Raw genomic sequence first — 27269 nt, forward strand, 5'->3', positions numbered from 1 at the left:
TACAAGGATGAACAGCTCTGACTAACCAGGACATTTATGGCTGTCCTCCAAGAACCCCCTTAATATCCTGCCCCTGAGGCATTTAATCTTTTGGTCTAAAATGGATAGGATCTCCTGTCTGAGAGAGGAGATTTCGGCTTTTAACAGGTAAGTTGGGCTGACCTTATTGGAAACCTCCTTTCTCCTTAGCGGCCGTAGCAGTCCATGTAATCTGGAGGACCCTTCCTTTTGAGCCTCATCCCATGTTTATGTTTAATAGTCTTAGATGGAAACGTGACAGCAACGTGAGAGACATAAAAGACAAAAGAGAGAACGTGAGATATTAATTGCTCATTGACGTCAATAAAAGAGACCAAGAATAAGCAAATTGGCAGAGCACAAACATGATTACAGGAAAGTAACTAATCCTGGTCTATGTAACATTGGAACACATATATAACAAATACCGTCACACAACTAAGACAACACGATTAAAGGAGACCATCTGAGTGAGCCAAGACGGCTTGTGTGAAAGAAGAGAAGTGGAAAGGGACTAGAAGAGGGAGGGAGAGAATGAATGTGAGAGGAGGAGGGAGCAGAAGAGAGAGCTCAACAGAGAAAGAGGGAGATGAAACAAGTACAGCAGCTTAGGCAGAAGGTAAGGGGAAATCTTTTATATACACATTATATAGAACAAATCAACACAATACATAGGCACTTGGCTTTATTCTAGAGTTATAAATTCTTTCACATCAGCTTATCTGCATATATATTGTATCTGCAGGCAGGTGTTCATGTACAAATCGAATTATCAAGGAGGATTGCAGGGGCTCACATCTGTGTATCAGGCAGCGCTGTATAGAAGTACACATATATTAGCACCTAATCAAGGAGAGCCATCACAATCCAGAAGAAACACTATATATATATATATATATATATATATATATATATATATATATATATATATATATATATACACATAGTGTTCTCTGCTCAAGTAAGTGAGTGCTTCTCCTAAATCTGTACAACCTATAGTATTAGAGAGGCAGCTAGGGGGTACATTTAACTATATATTAACCTTTACAGACTGTTCTTTTGTATACTTATTTTGGAAATCCATATAATATATTGTCATGTGATATTTATACCGTTTATTGTAACATCGTTTCTAAGGCTGAAGAAAATACCTATGTCCTTCTAGTCCAGCCTATTATCCTGCAGTATTGATATATTCATTAATCTACATAATTTAGATGTATTATTCATGTGTGATCAAACTTTTACTAATACTATGAGATATAATATTGCATCAGATATATTGATCTATCACTTACAATGATGTATCATTTGCATTTATGGATTTGCCTGTAGAGCCAGTGTAAACAGGTAAATTTTATTAGATAAAGTAACACTTCGACTTACATGGTAGACATTGACTGTGTCGAATTTGTCAGTGCAGAAAAGTGGAGCTAAGGTGGTATCACCATGTGTTATCTATGACCATACAGAGAAAGGTAGGTACATATAGTGAGTGGTGGTCAGTATATGTAACAGTAAAATGTCAGATCTGCTACATCTGTATTATACATTATGTTATCTATGAATAGGATCACTACGGTCCATGACTGATAATATTCATTATGATAAGAACATATTCATTTGTTATTTCCACAAAATTGTCATGTTGTTCATTAAATAACCTGAAAGTGGTAAAAAGGACTCCATGAGGTAGGTAGGTAGATAGATAGATAGATAGATAGATATTTTTATATTAGTTACTATACTTAGTATTTTTTGATTATGTCCTCCACAGGGTGGTGAATGATTCAGAGCAATGTCTCAGGCATGGAACGGATCAGTCTCAACAGAACTGCCGCCTGGGGGAATCATTGTTCCTGTCGTCTTTTCCTTGATATTTGCTCTGGGCACAGTGGGGAATGGTCTAGTTTTGGTTGTGCTGCTAAGAAATGGCCAGACCAAGTACAACACTACAAACCTCTTCATTCTAAACCTAGGGGTAGCTGACTTATGCTTCATACTACTATGTGTCCCATTTCAAGCGACTATATACACCTTGGATGGATGGTTATTTGGGGCATTCCTCTGCAAAGCTGTTCACTTCTCCATCTATCTGTCCATGTATGCCAGCAGTTTCACATTGGCTGCCGTCTCAGTTGACAGGTAACGAAAAAGTCCATTCTAATTATTGTCTAGATTGTATCTTTAGCAGTTCTGTCCATACAACACCTCTATCTGCAAAAGCCATGATCTTCTACTGCCACCATCTGTCTTACTGCGCCCATGCTCTCACCACCTGCCTCTCTCTTCCACCTCTATAGACCATCTTTCTTTAATCAGTGCTTCTTTAGTCAAGTCTATGTTTGTGTAAGAGGGTTTGTTTTGTGTGTGGCTCTACATCACCCTGTTACTGGGCCACACCAGAGTAGTCCGCTTATGACTGGACTACTGAAGAATGATGCAGCCAGTGGGATGACATCATTATGTCACCAGCATCATAGAGGCGTCAAGCAGTGGTGGAAGGTGTCTGCAACTTGTTTCATTGTGTGTGAGTCTTAAAGAGGAGCTTTCACCACTTCCAACAAGTCAAGTTCCTTCCATCATGTAATAGCTGCTGCTCCACTGATTCCAGGACAGTTGGAATTTATTTTCTCCAGTCCCCACTATTTCTGAGCATTCATGCCGTTAGTTTTGGTGCCTGATATACTAGGTGTCAGACAGGAGCAGACAAGGGGTGTGATACTGAGCTCTGACACTGGCGGCCTCTGATTGGAGCTCTGAATCACACACCCCTGCCTGACACCGCCCTCCTGACATGACAAAGCAGAAATAGCACATCAGGCACCAAAACTAAGTATTACCAAATTTAAAAAAGAAAGCAGCACTCACCTTCCATTAAAAGGCTTCTATACTGCAAGGACATCTAACACAATCACAGTACAGACACTGAGGAATACAAGGCGATGGCCGTTTATGGCATAACCACGCTTCCTGAAGGCCTAGCTATGCTTGTTAGTCAGGTAAAGTGAGGGCTAACTGTGTTGGAATAAGTGGAGCAGCACCTAATAAAAGATGCTATGAATGGGGCAACACGGTGGCTCAGTGGTTAGCATTGCAGCGCTGGACTCCTGGGGTCGAATCCCGCTAGGAACAACATCTGCAAGGAGTTTGTATGTTCTCCCCGTGTTTGCGTGGATTTCCTCCCATTCTGCAAAGTCATACTGATAGGAAAAAAAAATGTACATTGTGATCCCTATATGGGGCTCACAGTCTATAGTGTAAAAAAATAAATAAAAAAATGCTGAGAACTTGAGTGAGTGGAGGTGGTGAAAGGTCATCTTTAAGGATATGGGTACCAATGAATTCACAGAAGGTGGACTGCCAGGAGACCCTATATATGTTCCCCTGGGTGGCATGCCCCTTACTGTTCGACCGTTCAGGTTGCACATAGATATAGCTGCATATTATCTGCAGCAAGAAGTTGCAGGAGCATCTTATGTTAGTTAAATCTTGCAGGGCACCTTTGTTTGGCACATCCTCAGTCTCTGGTCACACAGTACTATTTCTTATGGCCTTCCTTAGTCCAAGGTACAGTCACTCTCCATAAGTTTAGAACCAATTCTACAGGGACACCGTACCTTCATTGAAGGGACTCCCTCAGTCATAGCAGACCCAATCCAAGTTGCAGCCTGGTACAGATCAAGCACAATGCTGTCTCACAGAGCAGGCTGGTTTGCTGCTGGGATTTAGACTTGTGGCCAGAAACAGTGCAGTTCACATGCCTGCCTACAAAATTGCACATTCAATATAACCCACAGTGTACTCTATAAGGCCTGCAGTGGAAGAGAAGTTATATCACACATGGGCAAGCAATGCAAAAAAACAGCAACATCTAACAGTGCATTACCAATCCCATGTAAAGGGATATTCAAGCACAACCAGCTGAATATTAGTTACTCAGCTTTCCCAGTTCCTTTACTGCTCCAGTCCATAAGCTGCCCAGGTCTTCACTTCTCAACCAATTCCAATTTATGTTCTGAGATACCTATCCAGCATTAAAAAAAAAAAAAAAAAACTAGCAGGAGCATTGACCCTCATATTGGAGAATTTTCTGTCTGGGTCTGACACCAGGTAGTGGATTTCAACAGGTACCTGGGCAGCCAATGGACCAGATCATGGGGTTGGGAGGAAGGGGTGTAACCTTTTGTTTTGTTAACAAGCCCATGTTTGGCTGTATTCACACAGAGTAACGCCAGGCGTTTTTTGTGTGTTTTTTGCACATAGCGCCGTGTTTACGCCGCGTTAACGCCGCGTTAACGCCGCGCTATTTAGCGGTGGCATTGCCCGGTGTTAACGCGGCGTAAACGCGGCGCTATGTGCAAAAAACACACAAAAAACGCCTGGCGTTACTCTGTGTGAATACAGCCTTTGGGTGCATTCACACTGAGTAAACGCTAGCTTATTTTGTAGAGTAAAATTACACTTGTAAATTTTGCTATCCCATTGACTTCAATGAAATTTTACAGGCGTATTTTTACAGGCGTATTTTTTACTGGCGTATTTTTTACAGGCGTATTTTTACACTTGTAAAAAAATATCATTGAAGTCAATGGGATAGCAAAATTTACAAGTGTAATTTTACTCTACAAAATAAGCTAGCGTTTACTCAGTGTGAATGCACCCTTTAGTTGTTTAATGCACTGAAAAACCCCTTTAACTACACTGGAACAATTCCAGTCCTGTGCACAGTAATAAGGTCCAGGTCAGACATACTTTTTGATGAGTTGCGGTTCAGGGTTGCAAGTAGTTTATCTTAATAACCCCAATACAAGGCGTTTTCATCAGCTACTAAATAAGTCATCTCTAAGGAATAACAGGTGCACAGATCTTTCCATCTCCTCTTCCACTCTGGCTCCTTTATTGCTACATTCTTTCCTATTTGTTCTTCAAGTGCTCATTCTTATGCTTTATTGTTCCTCCTCCTCCATTTCTCCCCAGAGGTGATACATTGCCATGAATACATTTAGGAATCAAGTACCTTTGTGCTCATTTGATTTCCTATAGAAGTCCCTGTAGAATACAGTCATCAGCGCTCCTCCCCAATCTCCTGCCATAGATCTCTGCATCTCTTTTCTATTCCTATTCTGTGTGTGGCTTCACTATCCATCCATGTCTATACCTTGATGTCTGTGCACGTCATACTGTTATTTTTCATTATATAAAATGAATATATATCTGTAGCACCGCCAACATAAAATACTGCAATAAAACAACATGCTCATTGTTGTAACATTCTCCATGTTATCTATATACAATTGAAGTCAATTTCTGTAATTATCCTTCATTCTATAACTGACCTTCAGCCATGCACAGACTAAGTACTTATTCACACTTTGCCGACATATGAGGTCCTTGATAATCACATACAGCATTCCACCCTGCTAATTTGCAGTATATGAATAGGACCCAATACTTGTTGATTCAGACTTAGAGGACCTGTCTTGGGTTTTAAACACCCAACAACACGCAGTACGCCATGTTGATAGGTGCAGTCACATTGAGCATTTTAGTGTTTTGTTTAAAGCCATTCCAAAGATATCAGTCTTTTTAGTGTTGATGCAAATTATGGTCTATTGGCCAAGTGGGCGGTAACAATGTGAGTTCTCTGCGGTGGGGTCTCTGTATGCTGTACATCATGTAGTGTTAATGACCACTTATCTGGTATACCCAATTTGTATCAACACTAAAAGGGATTAAATCTTGGGAATGGCTGAATGGATTTGGATAAAGAAACCACCAAGGTGCTCAAGGTGACAGCGCCGATCAGATAAAGTATGTTATTGGGGTTTTCTGACTTGGTGACAGGTCCTCTTTATGGTATATTTGGTTTGATGGTACTTCTAGGAGGTGGTCTCAATTAGAGATGGACAAACCTCTCAAGATTTGTTTCGTGCTCGGGTTCGATGGCTTTGGTTTCTGATTCATTTCAGGTCGCACAAGTTTAGATAGTGTAGAACACTTCTAGGGCTTTTAGGAAACAGTCTATCCAATTTCTAGCTCTCTAAGTCAAACACAGACAGTTATTTCAATGTGGAAGTGACATTATTATACTCTGAGGTCTCTTCTACAGACTCTTCGGTGTGATCATCAGCCCGGGGGTCACTGCTGATGCCTGTGATTGGGCCATCAGTGGTCACATGAGCACGTGGAATATCATGACCTGGGCTGATGACATCACGAAAGAGTGCCAGATACTGCAAGGAGAGAATGTATTATTTATTTTTTTCAACTCCCCTGTGCCTCCACCTATCAGAAGGGACAAAAGAGTATAATGCGGCAGACATTTTAGTATGCAACTTGGTACGAACCAATTTGCCCATATCTAGTCACAGTAAACTGCACATGCACCTCCATTTTCAAAATGCTGCCCCCTATAGTTACAAACTTTTTATGAGTTTGCACCTGGTTAGAAATCTTGCTTTACCTTTGTATCAGCTTTAATGTATTTACAGGCACTTGTGTATCTGTGTATGTCTATCTGTGTGCAGTGTCTGATGGATTACTTAAGGATTACTTAAGGCAGGTGGATTCAGAACAGGTGGATGACCCTTTATACTCTGCTGTCCATGTGGACATCAGGGAGGAGTATCTTCACTTGTGAATCCCTGTATGAGAAAAACATGGTGTTACTGAAAACAGCAGCTTTCGCACTGACAGTCTCAGCCTGTTCATATACTGCTTACATGGTCAGCCATTCATGCCAATGGCCGTTGTGTAAATATATGGCTGGCAGAGTTTCCTCTGGCAATAACAGCTGATCACTAGAGGTTTAGGAGGTTTGCTATCCAGTGATCCGCTGATCACCACTATTCAGACAACCCCCTTAACTGCATCTTAAACTTTGTTGTTATCCTTACTCATATAGGACAACTTATCAATAAGGTCATGGCGGACCTATATACGCAGGATGATCGTGATCGTGGTCATGTGTTTATGTCACATTGGAGACATCTCTGTGATGTCACATAGATTATTAGTCATTAGCAAAAATGTGAAATATCTGTCTATTTATCGTCTATACCTTGGGCCAATTTTACATACTATGGGTGCAATTATGGGTAAAGTAGTGTTAGACCAGTTCCATGAACATATGTTATGGACCAGCAACTGTTCTCCTGAACTGAGGTCAAAACAGTGTAGAGCCCTATCCCTAATTGCTGTTCCGTAGACCAATATTACCCATGGAGACTCAACAGGGGCTTAAAGGTGGGGGCTTGAGGTTTTGTAGCCCTATCTCACACCTATTCTCAAATTATCTCCCATAGGGCTACAAGACCTCAAACCCCCACCTTCAAGTCCCTGATGAGTCTCCATAACACCCCAATTGGTCTGGGTAAGACCATTCCACTCCTATGTAGAGCATGGTTTGACATGTGCACCTTTTTGTTAAATTATGTTTTCTTGTGATCACCTTAAACACTAGTTTCTTTTACTATATTTTATTAAAAGCTTAGTTTTACATAGTTATTGGTCCTTTGCTTGCAATATTATTATTTATATATAATTGTCACACCCATTTCTACCACACTCTGACAATTTCGAATCACACTGTGAAGGGCTCTCTGAATGTTGACATCTCTTCATATTCAAGTTCCTTGCTACTATGGAGGTTTACTGTGCACTTAATGTTGACCTGTAGATATTATATATGGATAGCAGAAGGTCCTAGAATGCAGGGGCGGATCCAGGGCCGGGGGAGCCGGGCAACCGCCTGGAGCCCCGCACCCAGCGGGGCCCCGCGGCGCAGCGCAGACCTAACAAAACATGGGTTGGTCGGTTGGAAGCGCAAGGCCCTTAAGCTCAACCAGCCCATAAGCAAGCAAAGAGTAAAAGAGACATAGAAATCTGTTATATTGAAATTTCTCACTCTGAAATTATTGTGTCAGTGTGAAATACTTAAAGAAGCCCACAAAAAATGGGCTGGGCGAGCCAGCAGGGCCCTGTGGTCCAGACCTAACCGAAAAACGCAGGTCGGTTAGAAGTGCGACCCCTTACAGATAGATATAAAGACTGTTCTGTATACCAGGAAGGATAACTCATTTTCTGATTTTTTTTCAGTTTAGTATAATACTAGCCTCTGCCAGCGACCTCGTCTGTGTGTTGTTGGCATTGATGATCCACCTATATTCAGGAAATTGCTGTCATTGATGGTTTGCCTGCACCGGCGTTTCAGCAGCTCTTAAGCTGTCCTGCTGAACTCATTCCTCACGCCGTGCCCGTGATTGTTCCAGCATCTCAGCAGCTCGCTGGGACGCCTTATAATTAGTGTGTTGTTGGCGTTGATGACCCGCCTGCTCTGGTGTTTCGGCAGTTGTCATACTGGCCTGCCGCTGAACTTGTTCCTCACACCATGCCAAGCTTGCTGAGATGCAATATAATGAGTATGTTAGCGTCATTGATCCCCCTGAGCTCCACTTGAGTAGAACTCTGTGACTTCTGGCTACCTTTATAGCTCTCATTGTTTTAGAATTTTGTGACAAATTAGATTTATTTTTTCCAAGCTTGTTTAAAATTTGTAAACAGCCAATTTGGATTAAAGGGGTTTGTGAGCACTGCCTGGAGCAGATCAGATAACATGCAAATGCATGCACACAATGAACTGAGGGTTAGCTGTGTGTTTACATAGAGAGATAACAGCCCTGGCTTTATCAGAAGCTGAGATAAGCTGCAGCAACAGCAGTGTAATATAGTATGTGAACATAAATTCATAACAGTCGTGAATCCATGTCATTTATCGGGATAAAACGTAGCCTATGTGTTAATCGAGGTTAGAAACTATCGATGTGCCAAATTTCATCCAAATCCATTCAACAGTTTTTTGCTTGATTGACTAACAAACATCCAAACTTTCACATTTATATTAGTAGGATTGGCTGTTTTTGTGCAGCATTAATACACACAATCCTGTATTTTAACAGCATCTTATACATTTTTACATAGCACTCATTGCTTTCAGTAGTTATAACATGGTAACTATTCTTCATACTGACACAGTGTTCCCTAAACCCGTATTCATTATGCTGGAATGTGAATAATACATGGCACCTCTAGGATCTCCTGCGGGAATCTCCTCCACCACTAGTGATCATGAGGCAGTAATACAGCTCAGGCCCAAAATCTGGCAAGTCTACAAATACTCCTTATGGGGTTTATGCATCTTTTGTAGTTTTATAGAATGGATTAAAACCTCTAGGACTGGATGCCTCAGGAGATTGGAAGTACGGTACATCTAGATCCTTCTCTAGTCAGGATTGGGGACACGGAGCTCCTAACAATGAACAGTTCAAAGGATTTTAGGAGAATGTGTACAGCTGCTTTGGACTTAGACATCAAGGTATTGGCACAACTATATTCCTAGTTAAGAATATTAGAATGTAATGTAGAGTTATGGATGTCGCTATTAGACTTTATTGTGTATTATTTCTTCTCACGGTTGTGTGTCCATGGACTTTACAAACAATTGCCCGTTGTTCTTGAAAGCCTAGATGTCAGTGAGTTGTAAAAATTGCAAGGACAAAATATTTATAGTACTATGTAAATTTACTAGATAAGAAATTGGACAGAGCAATACATGAAGGTTTCTGCTGCAGTCAGGGCTGCTTTAACCATAGGGCAAAATGTGCACTTGCCACTGTGGAGACATCTTAATATAAGATGGGCCATTGGGGGGTAACATCCAAAACTACAACCAAATATGCAAACGAAAGGGGAGGGGGAGCGATTTATAGTGGAATGTACTCAGGTGCCACAATCCTATATTGACTTCAATGTGGGGTTCCATTCTAGGATAGGACCTGCTCTATGATCATCTGGAATGGAGCATTGATCCCCTCCATCAGGGGAGTCTCGGCCTGCACACTCAATCGTGGGAATGAAATCTTAGTGTGTGACGGGCCACTGGAGAACATCTTAATATAATTGGCCACTGGTAGGAAATCCTAATGTGTAATGAGCCCCTGAGGGGATATTCTAATGTGTTATGGTTCACTGAGGGAACATTATATTATATGGGGCCACTGCAGGGGAATTTTTCTATTTGATGAGCGACTGAAGGGGCATTATATTGTTTGGGGGCCACTAATGAGGCATTATACTGTGCAAAGGCCACTAAGGGGCATTATACTTTCTGCATGTCACTTAGGGGACATTTATAGCATCATTAATATATACTATAAATTTAAGAGTACTATTACTATTTAAGGGCATAAAGGGACATGATAGGAATGGGGTGGGTTAGAACATAACACTAAGTAATTTATGGTAATCCACCTTTGTGTCCTCTGTAAGTTGGGAGGTATGTGTAGGTGGTAGTAATGCGGGAGCACTTATTAATCTATTGTCCAAAAATGTGTTAATACAGCCCTGGCAGCAGAAAATACAAACAAAGGAGCACTGGCGGTGGAGATAGACATGCAATAAAGTATGGTGTTATATTTGTGGTTTTCTTATTATTTCTACATGGGAAGAATATTCAAATCTGTCTCCCAAGATTTAAATAGGGAGACAGTGCCTCAGTTATGCTGCCCACTAGAGGGACTTGGTAAAATCCCACATCATTGCAGCAAAGGCCTCTGGGAAGGTCGGGCATGATGTTAAAGGGATCTCCCCCTAGTTGGCATCATAACTGAGGCTGGCTGACTGATACATGTGAATAAAATACAGTGAGGATACTGCTGACAGAAACCTCTGTTTGTGGCTTATCTCCCTTAGAATAAAATGATCGGCCAGCTGAAATCTATTTGTTGATACTTAGTTCTCTGATATCCACTGTTCCATGACAGTAGAGGACCCCATACACATTAGTCAGTCAGTCTCATCAGGTTCTGCTGATAATCATCGAATGTGCAGCCATCTTAAAAATTAGACAGTGCTGAGTCAGAGTAGTCAGTGCTAAAATCTACCATCCCCCATACTCTGGAACTCCTTACCAAGACACATAAGACTGACCCCCACAATCACAGGCTTCAAGAAGGCCCTGAAGACCCCCCTATTCAGGAAGGCCTACAACCTCCAATAACACTACTGTCACCGCATTTCCATCTGTACAGTCTCTCCCCTCAACTTCTGTCTCTACCCCTCTCCCTCATAGACTGTATGTCCTCGTGGGCAGGGACCTCTACCCCACTGTGCTAGTCGGTCACTGTTAGTATCATATCTGTTTGTACATTTTGTGTATCGTATGTGAACCCTCAAATGCAAAGCACCATGGAATTAATATAATATACAGTACCATGGAATTAATGGTTCTATATAAATAAATAAATAAATAAATAATAATAATAAAATAATAATAATATAGTATATCACATATTATATTTAAGTCAAACAGGTTAGGTCTATGAAATTAATGGGTTTATCAGGAGTGCCAAAACTCTAGTAGTGTATTCACTGCAGTAGAAGGTAAAACTTACTAATGCAGGCGCCACTCCTACAATTTGGAGTTTTTTTTATATTGGCGCCATAAGTCTTCTAGATTGTCTCCCTTGCTAATGTTCCAACTTTGGACTATGTGGCCGATTCCACCAGTAGAGTAGAGTCAGTCTTGTGATTTAGTGGGAGCATCAGCAGAGGATCCAAACTAGAAGAGTTCCCGCCACTGGACAGAGCAATTAAAAGTTCCTAATGCTGTAAGACATCGATGTCTATATTAGTAAATTTCTCCTTCAGCTGCAGTGAATACAGTGCCAAAAGTTTCATTTCACCAGATAACCCATTTAAAGTGTAACTATTACTCATGTTTTGTTATACACATGTTCATTTCCTTTTGTTTTGGAACAACACAAAAAAACAGAAAAAATTATATAATTTTATACAAAATTCTAAAAATGGGCTGGACAAAATTTCTGGCACCCTCAACTTAGTATTTGGTTGCACACCCTTTGGAAGAAAATAACTGAAATTGATAACCATCAACAAGTTTCTTACAACTTACACCTCTCAACTGGAATTTTGGACCTCTCTTCATTAGCAAACTGTTCCAGGTCTCTCATATTTGAAGGGTGCATTCTTCCATGAGTTATTCCAATATCTCTTGACATGTGTTCAATGGGATTTAGATCCGAACTCATTCTGGCCACTTCAGAGCTCTCCAGCACTTTGTTTCCAACCATTTCTGGGTGCTTTTTGAAGTATGTTTGGGATCATTGTCCTGCTGGAAGACCCATGACCTAGGATGCAAACCCAGCTTTCTGACATCTGGCCCTACTTTGCAACCCAAAATCCTTTGGTAATCTTCAAATTTCATGATGCCTTGCACACAGTCAAAGCACCCAGTGACAGAGGCAGCAAAACAACCCCCAAACATCTTTGCACTTGCACCATATTTGACTGTTGGTACTGTGTTGTTTTCTTTGTAGGCCTCATTTCGTTTTTGGTAAACAATAGAATGATGTGCTTCACCAAAACACACTATCTTGTTCTCATCTGTCCACAAGGATTCATTTTGGAAAAATGAAATCTAGCTTCTCTATCTCTCTGTGTCAGCAGTGTGGTCCTCCTGGGTCTCCTGCCATAGAGTTCCATTTCATACAAATGTCAACAGTTAGTTTGATCTGACACTGATGCCCCCTGAGCCTGCAAGACAGCTTGGATTTCTTTGGAACTTGATCGGGGCTGCTTATCCACCATCTGAACTATCCTATGTTGCAACCAGTCATCAATTTTTCTCTTCCATCCACGTCCGGTGAGATTAGTTCCAGCACCATGAGTTGTCAGTTTCTTGATTATGTTGTTCACCGTGGACAAAGAAACATTAAGATCTCCGGAGATGGACTTGTAAACTTGAGATCTGTTGATATTTTTCCACAATTTTGGTTCTCAAGCCCTCAGACAGTTCTCTTCTAGTGGCGTAACTATGAATGGCGGGGCCCCATGGCGAACCTTTGACATGGGCCCCCCCGACCGATGCCGAAGAACCCGACCAACCCCCCCCCCCCCCGCATTCCTGCACGCGCTACTATGCCCCATAGTTGCCCCTGCACACAACATTATACCCCATAGTGGCCCCTTCACCCAGTATTATGCCCCATAGTTGCCTCTGCACACAGCATTATACCCCACAGTGGCCCCTTCACTCAGTATTAAGCCCCAAAGTGGCCCCATCACCCAGTATTATGCCCCATAGTGGCCCCATCACCCAGTATTATGCCCCATAGTGGCCCCATCACCCAGAATTATGCCCCATAGTGGCCCCATCACCCAGTATCATGCTCCATTGTGGACACCCATTAACAATTATTATACTCTGGGGTCTTTTCAGACCCCAGAGTATAATAATTGGAGATCGAGAGGGGGATACAAACTTAAACACTGTTACTTACCTATCCCTGCGCTCCCCGCTGTCGGCTATCTTCAATGACGTCAGGGATGTCATGTGACCGGGGGCCTGCGTCGCAATGCATAAGGACGCAGGCCCTGGTCATGTGACGTCTGAGACACAAGTAGGCCCCGAAGCCTTCGCGGAGCATGGAGAGGTAAGTAACACTTTGTTATGTTCGCTTATCTCTCCCGGGCCTCCGATCATTATACTCGGGGGTCTGAAAAGACCCCTGAGTATAATAATGATGTTTGCGGGGCCTGTGGTGTCACTTACCGATCGCTAAGGATCGCTAAGTAAGTAGGGCCCATTACAACAGGTGGTAGCGGCTGTCGCCGGGCCCCCTAATGTCCCGGGCCCTGTGGCAGCTGCCTCGGCTCCGCTGTAGTTACGCCACTGTTTTCTTCTACTCTTTCTATTCTCCATACTTAGTGTGGCACACACAAACACACAATTAAATCAACTTCTCTCCTTTTTATCTGATTCAGGTGTGATTTTTATATTACCCACACCTGTTACCTACCACAGAAGAGTTTGAACGAGCATCACATCACAAAGTTATTTACCAACAATTTTGTCATGCCCACTTTTGGAGTTTTGTTTTGAAATTATATCCAATTTGCCTTATTTTCTGTGTTTTTTTGTTTTATTCCAATAAACACGAAGAAAATGAACATGTATATAACAAAACATGTAATTGCAATATTTTTTTCCATCATGTTCTGGAAACATTTCAGGGGTGCCAGCACTTACAGCCATGACTGTATTTTATGCTCTTATTTATCCTCATGTCACCCTTATAGCTGAATATGTGCAAGTGAATGAGACCTTACAGCCAAATATTTACAGCAATGTAAAATCTCTATTCTGTATGAAGTCCTCATGGTTTTTAAGTTCTCTGCTTGCAGTCATTTAATTGGTTTCCTGGTGTCCTGGTGATGTGACAGACACATTGATGCAGTAAGCTTTACAAGGCACAGACGCTGGAGTGCTGCAAAATGTATATATATTTTTTGAGTTGTATATTCATATATACATAATTTATATTCAATGCGTACTCAGAAAAAAGAAAAGGACACCGAGTGCCTGACCATAGTGTAGATCCGTCTGTATTTACATCAGAAACACAATAATTTTCAAAGAAAAATCCTGTCTAGCCCCTCACCTGGAGTTGTTGGGAGTAAATCACAACAACAAATTTGGCACAAATGGTGAAAGGTGGCAGCAACTGGTGTCAGCGTCTTCTGGTAGATGTTACAAAACAGGAAAACCAGTAGGAGAAGGACCCCAGTTGCACTCACAGGTAAGAAGGTTAGAACAAATCTGGAGGATGCCAAAATTGGAAAATAAATCTCTTTAATAGCTATGAACAGGGCACAACGCATTTTGGGGATTAACCTCCCCTTTATCAAGTGCAACAATAAATACAACTGGCTCCCTAAAGTCATGGAGAACACATACGTATTTTCCGACTTTGGCGTCCTCCAATTTTGTTCTAACCTTCTTACCTGTGAGCGCAACTGGGGTCCTTCTCCTTCTGGTTCTCCTTTATACAATGCATGTTTACCCTACGAATTGAGTTGTGCCACTGTGAATGAGGAGCAGAGATTTGGTACAACCTTCTGCGACAGTGTAGATAGCAGAGAGCCCACATGGATGGGAGAATGGAACGCTATCAAGAATAATTTAATAAAACCAACAGCTCATATTCATTATTACAGTATTCATACAGTATTTATGGAGTGTCCCACCACATCTACAGGTAAAATGAGTCTGGGGATGCCACCCAGTACCACAATGCCAGGGCAAGCTAAAATCACAAGTCCTTAGTAGGAGAGCAGTCAACTCTCAGTCTCTGGTTTTCCTTCCTCCATGTGGCCAGGATCAAGTCCTGTCAGACAAAGTCACAGGCACGACTCCCAACCACACAAGATTCTTTTTCTAGAACTCCCCCTCCTGTCCAGCCTATTGGTAGGGGTGTGCATAATTTGGAGCCCTGACTTGCCACCCTTTAATAGAGTATTGTTAGGAAAGGCTCCTTGACCCAATCCAAAGAGTTCCAACTCCAGTCTGTCTTATAGTGATATTTAAAAGCAGACCAATACTATAACTCCTTACCCCTCCAAAGTGTGAGCTGGTGCCCGAGCAGATGGTCAAGTGCATGTAAAAAGTTTATAAGGTTTTTAAAACTAAAGCAAGAGATAAAACACACACTGTTACACCTGCTAAGTGAGTTCTAGAGAGGAGGAGGATGCAGGGAGTTTTTTTCATGGCTATAGAGAGCCCGGCCTAGACCCCTGACTTTCCTGGAGATCTAATAGCCAGTCTAGTACTGCAGATCAGCCACAGACTGAAGAAACAAAAATATCCCTACGTACCTGACATTACAGAGGGCTGTGTGCCCGATTTGGAATCTGGGGATAAGTGTTACATGGTCCTCAGAGCAATGATCCTGTCTCCACTACAGGGCACCCTGCTGATCTACACCCTGCAGAGGGAACCGGTAGAGACCTTCTGTGAAAGAGAGAGGAAGGCGCATAGAAAAAGTGGAGACTATTTCAGTAGGGGAAATCCCGACATGACCATCATGGGCACCCCAACTCTAATCAGCCTCAGGAAGGCTGACCACAACTAGAAATACTACAGGTACCCCCTCAGCACTGCACCAGCCTAGGAGAAGAACTGGGGGAATTGGTGGTTTTATAACCACCATGACAAGTCCTAGTTCAAGTACTACTAATCCCAGCCTCCTGACTTACTTGCGTCCAGGACACGATCAGGACATATTTTTACCCAATAAGGAACAAACAATAAGGGTTCTCATTCAATGGCTGGGAGCAGAGACCATGCGTGCACCTTTTCGTCACATATTGAATAACCTTTTTCTGAAACTGTACTTTCCTTTAAAATTTTGAAATAATAAAATGGAGCATATTCCATTCAGCTTGTTTGACCTATTCACAAAAAATGTCTCATAAGAAATATACAAAATACTTGACATGGGGCTACCCATAACAGCCATTTACTGTAGAATAATGTAGACGGTTCAATGTACATTAAGATGTCAGAAAAAAACTTTGTGCGTATGTGAATATGTCACAGTCTATACAAGAACTCTTTACAAAATGTCACTTGTCAGAAATGTCTCTGATGTTGGCAGAATTTTACGTATGCCTTCATTTTACTACATTCTCTTATGACATGGCGCCATAATGTTTTTCTAGAACATAAAGGAGCCTGAGGATTATAAGTTTCCAGCCACCACTTTATCACCCCCTTTATTAAACATAATACAATGGTCCCTGCACTTACAATGGCCTCAGTATATAATACTTCCAGCATATAATGATCTTTTAGAACCATTGTAACTACAATCCAGACTGTACATATAATCCTTGCTGCAGGTTCCTACAAATCTTCGTGGTCATCTCACTGGTAATCCCCTGTGTTAGTGAGCTGCATGCACTGACTGGATGACTAGTAGCGCCTCTCTACAGTATAGATCAGTACTACATGTTCTGTACTTATCCTTACCTGTGTCAGGACGAGCTAGCTGTTCCTTTTGACACCAGGTGAGAGCGTTTCCCTGTCATTTTTTGGATGTACTGTCTGTACTTTTCATGACTCCTATTACCATTGTAGAAATGATTTAAAGCTTCCAACAGTTCTCTGTGATTTTTATGTGTAAAGATTTGCTATACCTGTATTAGTTATATTGATCTTTTTCTTTCATTTTTATCTTTTTTTTTTCAGATTTTTGGTGACATTATGGGTTCTTTGGAACCAATTTCTAGTTTTCTATTAAGCTATAGTGTCAAGTTACTATGGTTTCAACATACAATGGTCATCCCAGAATCAAACGTTATTGTATTAAATAATTAACGGGAAAAAAAAGCAAGTGACTCCCATGGAAATGAATGGGAGACATTTTTGCAGGCAGATATTGAATCAAAATCCGCCTGCCAAAAACTCTGTGTGAATATACCCTTATATATGTTATACTCATGGTGCAGAAGAAAACCAGTGTGTATGGGAACTTGTTTGCATCAGATAGCGTGGCTAAGCTGAGGATAGACTCCTAGCATTCTCAATGGACTGTATATAGCAATTTAAAGGGAGCGACATCTAATCAAAATACTGTTTCCAAATATGCTTGTGCTATTTTAGACCTATAATCGATAGCTGAGAATTTTGGAGGTTCATAATGTTGCTGATGAGTTGATAAAGGGCTTCAGAGACATGCAGGCAGCGATCGCCGGCATTAGCACCGGGTGTCTGCTGTGTAAAACAGCGGATACCCAGCAGTCATGGCGGCCGCCCGACTCCCAAGCAGCCACCATCTTTAAACATCCGGCATCCACCGTACTTGTACGGTGGATGTCGGAAAAGGGTTAATGTAAATAATGTATGGGGCCACAAATAGGGAATTATACTGTGGGTGAAGGGGGATAATAAGGAGCATACTGAGGAGTCACAATAAGGCAACATTATACTGTGTGGTGGCACTAATGGGAAACATTATAATGATCCTTAATTCCCCCACTCACGGCATAATGCTCCTTAGTGCCTCCTGCACAGTATAGTGCCATGTTAGCACCCCCTGAGTAGTATAATGACATTTGTCACCCATGCACATAAGGCTATATTAGTGCCCCCGTACAATATAATGACACATTAACCCCCACACAGCACACACTGTAATGCCACATTAGTGCCCCCTGCACAGTATAATGGTATGTTAGTGCCCCTGCTATAATGCCATGTTAATTGCCTCCACACAGTATAATGCCATATTAGTTAACCCTGCACAGTATAATGCCGCCCCAACACACAGTGTAATGCCAAGTTAGTCATACACCCCCCTCCTACATACACAGTATAATGCCACTTTGGTCTAAACCTTGGGTCTTATAGTCAAACACGTCTTTTTGTCCAAAAAATACTGTAAATACTGGACGTGTTCAGCTTGGACGTTTACTTAATGGCAGACCCCGGTCAATGGACCTTAACTAAAAGTAGTTGAGTACCATTACTCTATTGGCCTCAGAAGCCCATCATGCCTCGTGGACCATCATGGTTAAAATTGATGACAACTTATGGTTTTGGAGTACAAATTTGTTGAAAAAACCCCCCCAAAAAAAACCCGATGACAACTGATGCATTTTTGCATCAGTTTTGGCATCTATTGTAATGACTAAGGAACAGAAACACTGATACAAATGCAACTGATATATCCGAATGTACCCTAAATACCTAAATACCATACCTTGTAATTTAATGCATCGTGATACAATAGACTATGGTCACAGAGATCCCAGATGCTCCAAGGATACAATATCAAATGTGTAATAGAATGCTTAGCTACCACCCGTAATATGTATTATCCATCTCAACGCATAGGATGTGTGGGCTACCTTCTGACCCTAGGCCACTGTATGATTGCAACCAATAACCCCACTACAGTTCTGCTCCTTGAACACTCCAATTACTCTTAAGGATACATATAAAAGAATGCTAAAGTGAATTAGAAGAGAAAATAAGGCAGTTAAACAGAATTCTGTGTCTGATCCCGGTGATAGCTGAGAAATGAAACATGCACTTACTTTGGCAATTAAATGATATGTTCCTTTGATCAAGCACTTAGACAAAGACATGTAAAATGGTATATACAATTACACTACACATAAAATGAATAATGGATAAATAACTCGGTCTTCACAAGCCTGAATTTCTCTCTCTCTGCTAGGACTCATTTAGAGGTGACCCATTAATTACTCTATTAGTCCTGCGATATATAATCCTTGCAATTTTATCTAATAACTGCAGCAATTAAATACTGTCCATTACTTATCTGGAATATGTAAGAGAGGGAAAGATCATTACGTGCTAAGTGTCCTCAATGAAGTGTATCTTATGTGCCATATTCAGATTGAACATACATTGCAGTATCTTATAAGATTTATACTTTGTAAGAAAGATGTGTGCTTATAGGTTGTAATGACCAAACATAAGTCAATGTGTCCTTTATGCATATATTTCATAGATTGGTATCAGGAATTATTTGTTTGCTGCATAAATATTAGGGAATTGCCTGTTAAGCATTTCTCCAGTAGATGTCTGCTGGAACTTGGGAGGAGGGGGAAAGACAGGGACAGTGAGCCCTGATGCTAGGCCCACCCTGAAGTCCCTACCTTACTTGCCTCAACTACCCTAAATGGTAGAAGACAACTTGTTGACCGTCCTTTCCTATTATAAGTGAAACACTGAACACAGACAAGACAACTAGAATGGAAGGGCAGACTAGCAAAGAGGCCAGAACCAGATGGGCAACTAGGCACAAAATCAGTCAGAATCAAGAAGAATAGTTGAGAGGTCAAAGCGAAGGTCAGAATACAGATAATAAGAGAAGAAAGTAATATGCTAGCACACTCTAAGGGGCTAATAGCAAGCACCCATGTGTGGACTAATGGACTGTATATGGGAAGCCAAGAATCTGCCCCAGACGTGATTGAAAGGTGAGATGTCAATCATAGAACAACAAACATTAACTCTTCAAGAACCAGAAGGAACTTGGAGTACTGGCTGGACTAATACACTGAAACAAACATTCAGCTGTACTAAAACAGAATACAACAGGAGGCCAAGGAACAGGGGATGATAAGTGGACACACGCTCCTGTGTTGTACAATGTGGCCGTAGGATGGCACAGAAGTCTGAACGGACAAGGATGTTACAATAGAATATGGCAATCTGCTATGGCATCCAAAACCACATAAATATGTATACGGTATGTGTGGGGAAGTTAGCTCGGTAGCAGCAGTGATGCAGACTAGAGATGAGCGAACAGTAAAATGTTCGAGATTCGATATTCGTTTCGAATAGCCGCTCAATATTCAACTATTCGATCGAATATTGAACCCCATTATAGTCTATGGGAGAAAATGCTTCGCTACAGGGGATCCGACCATTCGACTCCGGAGGGTCACCAAGTCCACTATCACACCCCAGGAAATTATGTCAACACCCTGGAAAGCAACTGGGACAGCAGGGGAAGCATGTCTGGGGGCATCAAGTACCTTTATTATGTCGGGATCCCCTGTCAGCTTGCGATATGCCGGAGCTGACTTTTTCGCATAAGAATGCATTGACCAGCGTTGATTGGCCAGTCTACGGGATTCGGCCAATCAATGCTGGTTCTGCCTGAGGAGGCCACAGCAGTTTCCATTCTGGTCCGATTTGGGGTTGGGATTCTACCAGTAAAGCAACATTTTTTCTAATTACCACGTTGGAATAGCCTTAAGAAAGACTATTCGTCTCTTACCTTTAGACGTGGTCTCCACAGCGCCGTTCCTTAGAAATACCGGTTTTAACCAGTATGCAAATGAGTTCTCCGCAGCAATGAGGGTGGGCCCCAGCACTCAAACGGCGATGGGAGCATTCCCACTGCTGCCTGAGAGCTCACTCCAGCGCCTCCTCCATCTTCAGCTGCAACTCCGCCTCTACTGTCTTCCGATTCGGTCCAACTTCCAATGCCTGCGCAGTACTCTCCTGTATTGAACTAGAAGAGCAAGAGCAGCCTCCCAAAAATGGCCGCCGGAGCGCCAGCCATTTTTGGGAGGCCGCTCTTGCTCTTCTAGTTCAATTCAGGAGAGTACTGCGCAGGCATTGGAAGTTGGACCAAATCGGAAGACAGTAGAGGCGGAGTTGCAGCTGAAGATGGAGGAGGCGCTGGAGTGAGCTCTCAGGCAGCAGTGGGAATGCTCCCATCGCCGTTTGAGTGCTGGGGCCCACCCTCATTGCTGCGGAGAACTCATTTGCATACTGTTTAAAACTGGTATTTCTAAGGAATGGCGCCACGGAGACCGTGTCTAAAGGTAAGAGACGAATAGCCGTGGGAATTAGAAAAAATGTTGCTTTAGTGGTAGAATCCCTTTAATCCTAGCAGGCTTCAGGCCAATATGGTACTTCTAGCACAAGCTTTGGGCCTATATGGTAATATACCAGACCACGTGACGTCTAGGCCACGTGACCATATAGGACCGAAGTTAGCTAGAATGAACACGGATCCCGGAGAGGTAAGTAAGATTGTTTATTATGCTCCCTCACCTCCCCTGGGGCTCCGATTATTATACTCGGGGGTCTGAAAAGACAAGGGGAAGCGTGGGCGGCAGTGATCAGGTCCGGGGAGGTTGGTAAATAAAACAAAAAAAAATGTTATTATACTTACTGATCGCGTTGCTGCTGTTCCCACTGCTTCCGCGATCCTCTTCTCTCGGCAGATGTCTATGTATCAGTGTAGGCGGCGTGATGACGCCGCCCACACTGATACGTAGACGTCTGAACCAGCGCATGGAGAGCGGCAGCTCTCCTGCGCTGGTTCAAAGAAAAAAGAAAAAAAAAAAAACGCCCGGGTTGCCGCCCCCATTAGAGGTGCGGCGCTGGATCCGGACCACGCCGCGGGGCCCCTCTGGTCGCAGAGCCCCGGGCGGTTGCCCGGCTCGCCCAGCCTTGGATCTGCCCCTGCCCGCAGCATCACCCCACTCCTACCACTGCAGGAAGTCAGCGGCGGTAGGAGCATGGTGATGTTGTGATCCCGCTTCTCCGCTCTCCTACCCCTTATAAGACATCCCCCAGCGTATAAGACGACCCCTGACTTAGGAGAAAATTTTCAATGGTTAAAAAGTCGTCTTATACGCCGAAAAAAACGGTATACATGTGGCCTACTACCAGCCACATGAACAAACCAATAAACACAATACAGTCTCACCGGACTGAGATTAACAGGACAGACCCAGGCACCTACTCTCACTCCTTGGATCTGCCCTGAAGTGCAGGATCTGCAGAATTTTCTGGCCCAGTAATGAGCCTAAGACCCAGACCTAGGCTGAGGCCTACTCAGTGGACCACACATAAGTTACAAATCTAGATGAAATATACCTGTTACCTTCTCACACAAGTTAGAGAGTGTTCACCCTTACCTTCATTCAGATTTGTTTAGAACTCCAATGAGGATTTCTATGGGGAGGCTTTTTTTCCACGCAGAATCTGTTGCGGATTCCTTGCTAATTCTGCGCAGATTTGCACCAAAATCTGCGCAGAATCCACGCCATTTTCTTCCATGTGAATGCACCCTTAGACATTTTGGCACAGAATATTGAAAAATCATGTTTTGTTTTGTTTTTTCAAAAGCTGATTTTCACACCATACATCTTGGAATATGTTGATCAAGAAGGAAAGGTAAGAAGGGATACATCTGTATGTTTTGTTTTTTCAATAAATGCTATGACTTTTTATATTTCATAAAGAGCTTTATCAGTACTCAGCTTAAATTTGTGTCTTTATTAATCACAAAGAACACACAAAACTTAACACTCCAAATCGCCTACATATTTTAAGGGTTACAGTAAGCCCACTCTTACAGCATTGTATATGTCTGAACAGTACGTTCCTAAACCTGTGAGGGGGCCTTAGTGAATTATAAGTTCATCGCTGTAAATGTGCTTACTTAAGAAAGGTTCTTCTTGTTTATTATTATTTCCAAATTTATCACAAGTAATTATTAGATATTGTATCACAAGTAGTCACGAAGAATTATATCACAAGAAATTATGAACTACTTGATCGCAAGCAATTATTAGATATTGTGTTATATGTAATCATAATATTATATCAGAAAAAAAATTAAGAAGTATTGTATCACAATGAATTATGAGATCAAGTATCACAAGTAATCATGTGGCATTGTGTCAAAAGTAATCTCAATATATTGTGTCACAAGCATAATCACGAGGAATTGTATCACAAGTAATCATGAAATATTGTACCATGAGTAGATATTGTATCACAAGTAATCATGAGAAGTGATGGGTGAACCTCTCAAGATTTGTTTTGTTTCGGGTTCAGTTGGCTCAGATCCAAGATTCGTTTTAGGGTAACAAGTTTGGTACGAACCACACCTTATGTAACGTCCTTGTCTGGTTCGGAGTCTTAAGTGCTACTACTTGTGGGCTGACTTACCTGCAAGGCTGATAACGTAGCCAGGAGGAAGCCAGTGGTCGATGTACAAGATGAACGTCGGTATTTGAGGAGAAGGCATGTTCCTTTATGGGAGCAGGTGCAGCACCAATGAGTGACAAATACAAGATTTGAAGAAAGATTTGAGGCACACTATCAGCCTACCCGGCCTGCCAGCTATAATATTTTCCTGAAATTGAAAGGATTCTTACCCTGAAAACAATACCTAAGATGCAGAAAAGAACCTGGATTATCCTGCCAGTTATCACTGTATGGGGTGGTAGAAAATGCCACATCCACAATTCAACATTGAGTGACAACTTACAAAATTTAAGGAACATTTAGGGCACAATATCAATGTGCTTGCCATATTAAAAAGTAATACAGAATTAAGTCCAGTAAAAAAAAAATAAAAAAAAAAGTCAATCGAAAAGTTTGCACTTGTCCCGACGTGTAATGTCCAAAAATGTCTTTATTTTAATCCAAGCCACACTAAGCATTTCAGGGATAGCTCCCCTTTTTTTAGTGTAACAAGGGGTAGCAGTGCTAACAAACAGCCATAATCAAAGGGCATATAAAAAGATAGAACTAATTGGTGGGAGAGGTGAGGTGGCTCTTAACGTCACATGACCAACTCCATTAACCCATTGTAGCAGATGTGATAATACAACAGTAGACAATCAAAATATAGATATATACAAATAAAACAAGATGTATACAAATCAAAATCAATCCCAAAAAAGGTGCTATATATTAATTGGTATGGTGCACATTCCTATTCTGATTGAATTATATCGGGAATTAAATTGAGAAAAGGAGTTATACTCAGATGCGTTAGATTAAACCATTTTACAAATACCAGAAAGTGTGAATAATTTACCAGCAATGCCTGGTGCGATGGGAGTCCATACCGGCGTTGGGGAAACGGCACTGCATTTGTGCATTCCCCATAAGACACAGTGTGCATGTGCAAGGTAGAGCTTCCAAGTGTGCACACTGTCTAACAGGATTGTTTTGTCAATAAATCTATGCATAAGAAATGTGTAAATAGATGAAACTTCTCTACTGAATAACAGACAGGCAAAATTAGATAATTGGCAGTGAGAGGGTTAACTGATATTGCTGTGTATCTGTAATTCTGCATTAGAGCAGGAATACAGCAATCTCAAGCTCAAATAGCAGCACAACTATGCCTTTGCATCTATCTATTGATTTCTATCACTAATCTGCCTGTACAATTGCTTGAATCTGACTAAATTCTCCTATTACAACTATTGTTTGCAAGATTTTCAGAATTGTGCTCTGTATGATGCAGTGATGTGAATCACAGACCCTTCACTGTCTCCACCATTACTGCAACTAGCTAGCTTGTAATGATGCTTGAAGTACCTTATATAGTGTATATGACATGTACCATTGTCTACTGGCAGACAGGCTGTCAGCTGATGTTAGGTGATGCTAGAACATCACACATTGACTCATAACCCGTGTCTATTCTGTATTTTCTGCCCAATATGTGGCAGTGGCCATTTTATTTGGTCCAAGACCTCTTGGAGACTTCTGAACGGAAACCTAATCCGCATAAAAGAGCGGTTACCAGTGGAAACCTGCAGACCCCTTAGGCTATAATGGAGTCCACCAGGTTTCCACTAGAAGAGGGTGGAAAAATGCAGAGATCACAAGTAATCATGAAGCATGTTGTATCACAGGCAATCTTGAGATATTGTATCACAACTTGTAATCTTGTTCCATTCCACTCTTTTTCTGTGTATTCCACTGTGATATATTTCACTGTAAATTGAGAAGGGTTGGACCTCATGGCATGTGTCATGCTGGCTACCAAAACCATAGGTACCACTGTGAGAGACCATAGTCGCTATGGGATATGTGGATAGAAGGAGAGCAGATTAGGGTGGCCAAACCATTTATTTTAATAAGTACTAAGAAGCCATGCAAGGATTACCTTTCTCCATGTCCTACAACCATGATAAAACTGATGAAGACTCCGTTATATTGAAATTCATTGGATCTATAGATTTATCATTATGAGAATTGTATAATTGTATTTAATCATAGTGTGAGTGTTGTCTAACCCATCTGGTTTACCCTTCTCTGACTTTACATCTCCCTGAAGATCTAGTTTAAAACTTCTTGCTAGAGAGGTCAAGAACAATGTCGCTATAGTTTTTTCTATTAAACTTTTTTCAATCATACGCTTTTGGATCATGAGAAATGTACTGAACTTCTAATCTCCTGACTCGTACTGCCTTTTTATATTAGATTAATGAATCTCCTGGTTGCATACACCTAGGCAAATTAAACACATTAAAATTCACATATTTTACATTTCATCAACTTTTTTCCTAACTATCCAATTTTACATAACCCTACTTCACCTGTATTAAATCTTCAAAAATTCGTTGACATACAGTAATTTTTATTTATTATTTTATTTATTATTTTACAATAATTTGATGCTATTGGTAGTAATATACATACTTGACATTTATTATCGTTCTGACTTTTACCTTGTTTTCCTTTGACTCCAGATATCTGGCCATCCGCTATCCACTTAAGTCACGGGACCTCCGCACAGCTAGGAATGCCTTGGCAGCCATTGCAGTTATATGGGCGCTTTCTATCCTGTTTGCTGGCCCTTACCTGAGCTACTATCATATCATTCTGTACAATCAAGTGCCCATCTGCATTCCCAACTGGGAAGATCGTAGAAGGAAGATCATGGATGTATCAACCTTTGTTTTTGGGTACCTTCTCCCAGTGCTAATTCTTGGATTGTCCTATGCTAGAACCATCTGTTTTCTGTGGACTTCAGTGGATCCTGTAAAGACGGTATCTGAATCTCGAAAAGCAAAACACAAAGTGACCAAAATGATAATAATAGTCGCTGTGCTGTTCTGCATCTGTTGGCTGCCTCATCACTTGGTGATCTTATGTTTCTGGTTTGGACACTTTCCCTTCAATAGGGCTACATATGCCTTCCGCCTTGTATCCCATTGTATGTCCTATGCCAACTCATGTCTCAATCCTATTGTGTACGCTCTTATCTCCAAGCATTTTCGTAAAAGGTTTAAGCAAGTTTTCACATGTATGCTCACTCAGAAGCGGGCGCGAAACAAAGTCCATGCAGTGCAGACTGCAAATACAGTAGCTGGATTCTATGCTGGACATACAGAGGTTACCCAAGTCCAGGAGGAAAGCGCTCGTGGTGGAAGAGCAGCAAGAGAAGAAGGCATTGAGATTGGCAGCCCAGACGAATCATCCAGCCGTAGAATGGTTGGAGGAAGTTGGGGGACACGATTGCCCAAGACTGTTGGTTTTACAACACAGGCAACATAAAAAGGAAAGCTCAATGGTTGCACTCAATGGTTATATGAAAAGCAGCATCAGCAAACAATGCCATGGTAGAGGGTGATCCCACTCCTTTACTACAAGGCTCTCAAGGTGCTGTTGCAACTTGCAACGTTATAATGTACCTCAGGCAACATGAATTACATACAATTCTTTTTAATGAAGGAACTACTAAGCCTGAAAATAGAAGATGCCACGCTGCTCAACAAACCACCTTTATAATAGATGGAAAATTCTATTTTATTGAATGAGTTACGATAACTTTCCATGAGCTTTACATAGTACTGCCTGCACTATGATTCTTATCCATAGGATGACGGTATAATTGCTATATTACCCTGCACTGTATAATGCTGCTAAGTTTATCCTATGACCAGAAGAATTTTAAGTACAATTTCTATTCTTAAAGTAGCTGAAAAGAACAATATCTTTGACAGATCCCATTGTAAATTTTGTTCACTTAGAGCTGTGCTATCTGAACGCTCCACTGAAGCTAAAGAATCGTATGCTA

General features: G+C 41.6%; 1 protein-coding gene across 1 annotated transcript; it reads left to right on the forward strand.

The window, feature by feature from the left end:
• The first annotated feature begins 513 nt into the window (after positions 1-513).
• Positions 514-27269, forward strand: GALR3 (galanin receptor 3). The gene is made up of 3 exons (XM_075286859.1): positions 514-637; positions 1796-2163; positions 25939-27269. The coding sequence occupies exons 2-3, from the start codon at positions 1817-1819 to the stop codon at positions 26744-26746; spliced, it is 1155 nt and encodes a 384-aa protein (XP_075142960.1). The 5' UTR covers positions 514-637; positions 1796-1816; the 3' UTR covers positions 26747-27269.

Source organism: Leptodactylus fuscus, chromosome 9 (genome assembly GCF_031893055.1).
Source record: "Leptodactylus fuscus isolate aLepFus1 chromosome 9, aLepFus1.hap2, whole genome shotgun sequence".
In the NCBI taxonomy this organism is placed as follows: Eukaryota; Metazoa; Chordata; class Amphibia; order Anura; family Leptodactylidae; genus Leptodactylus; species Leptodactylus fuscus.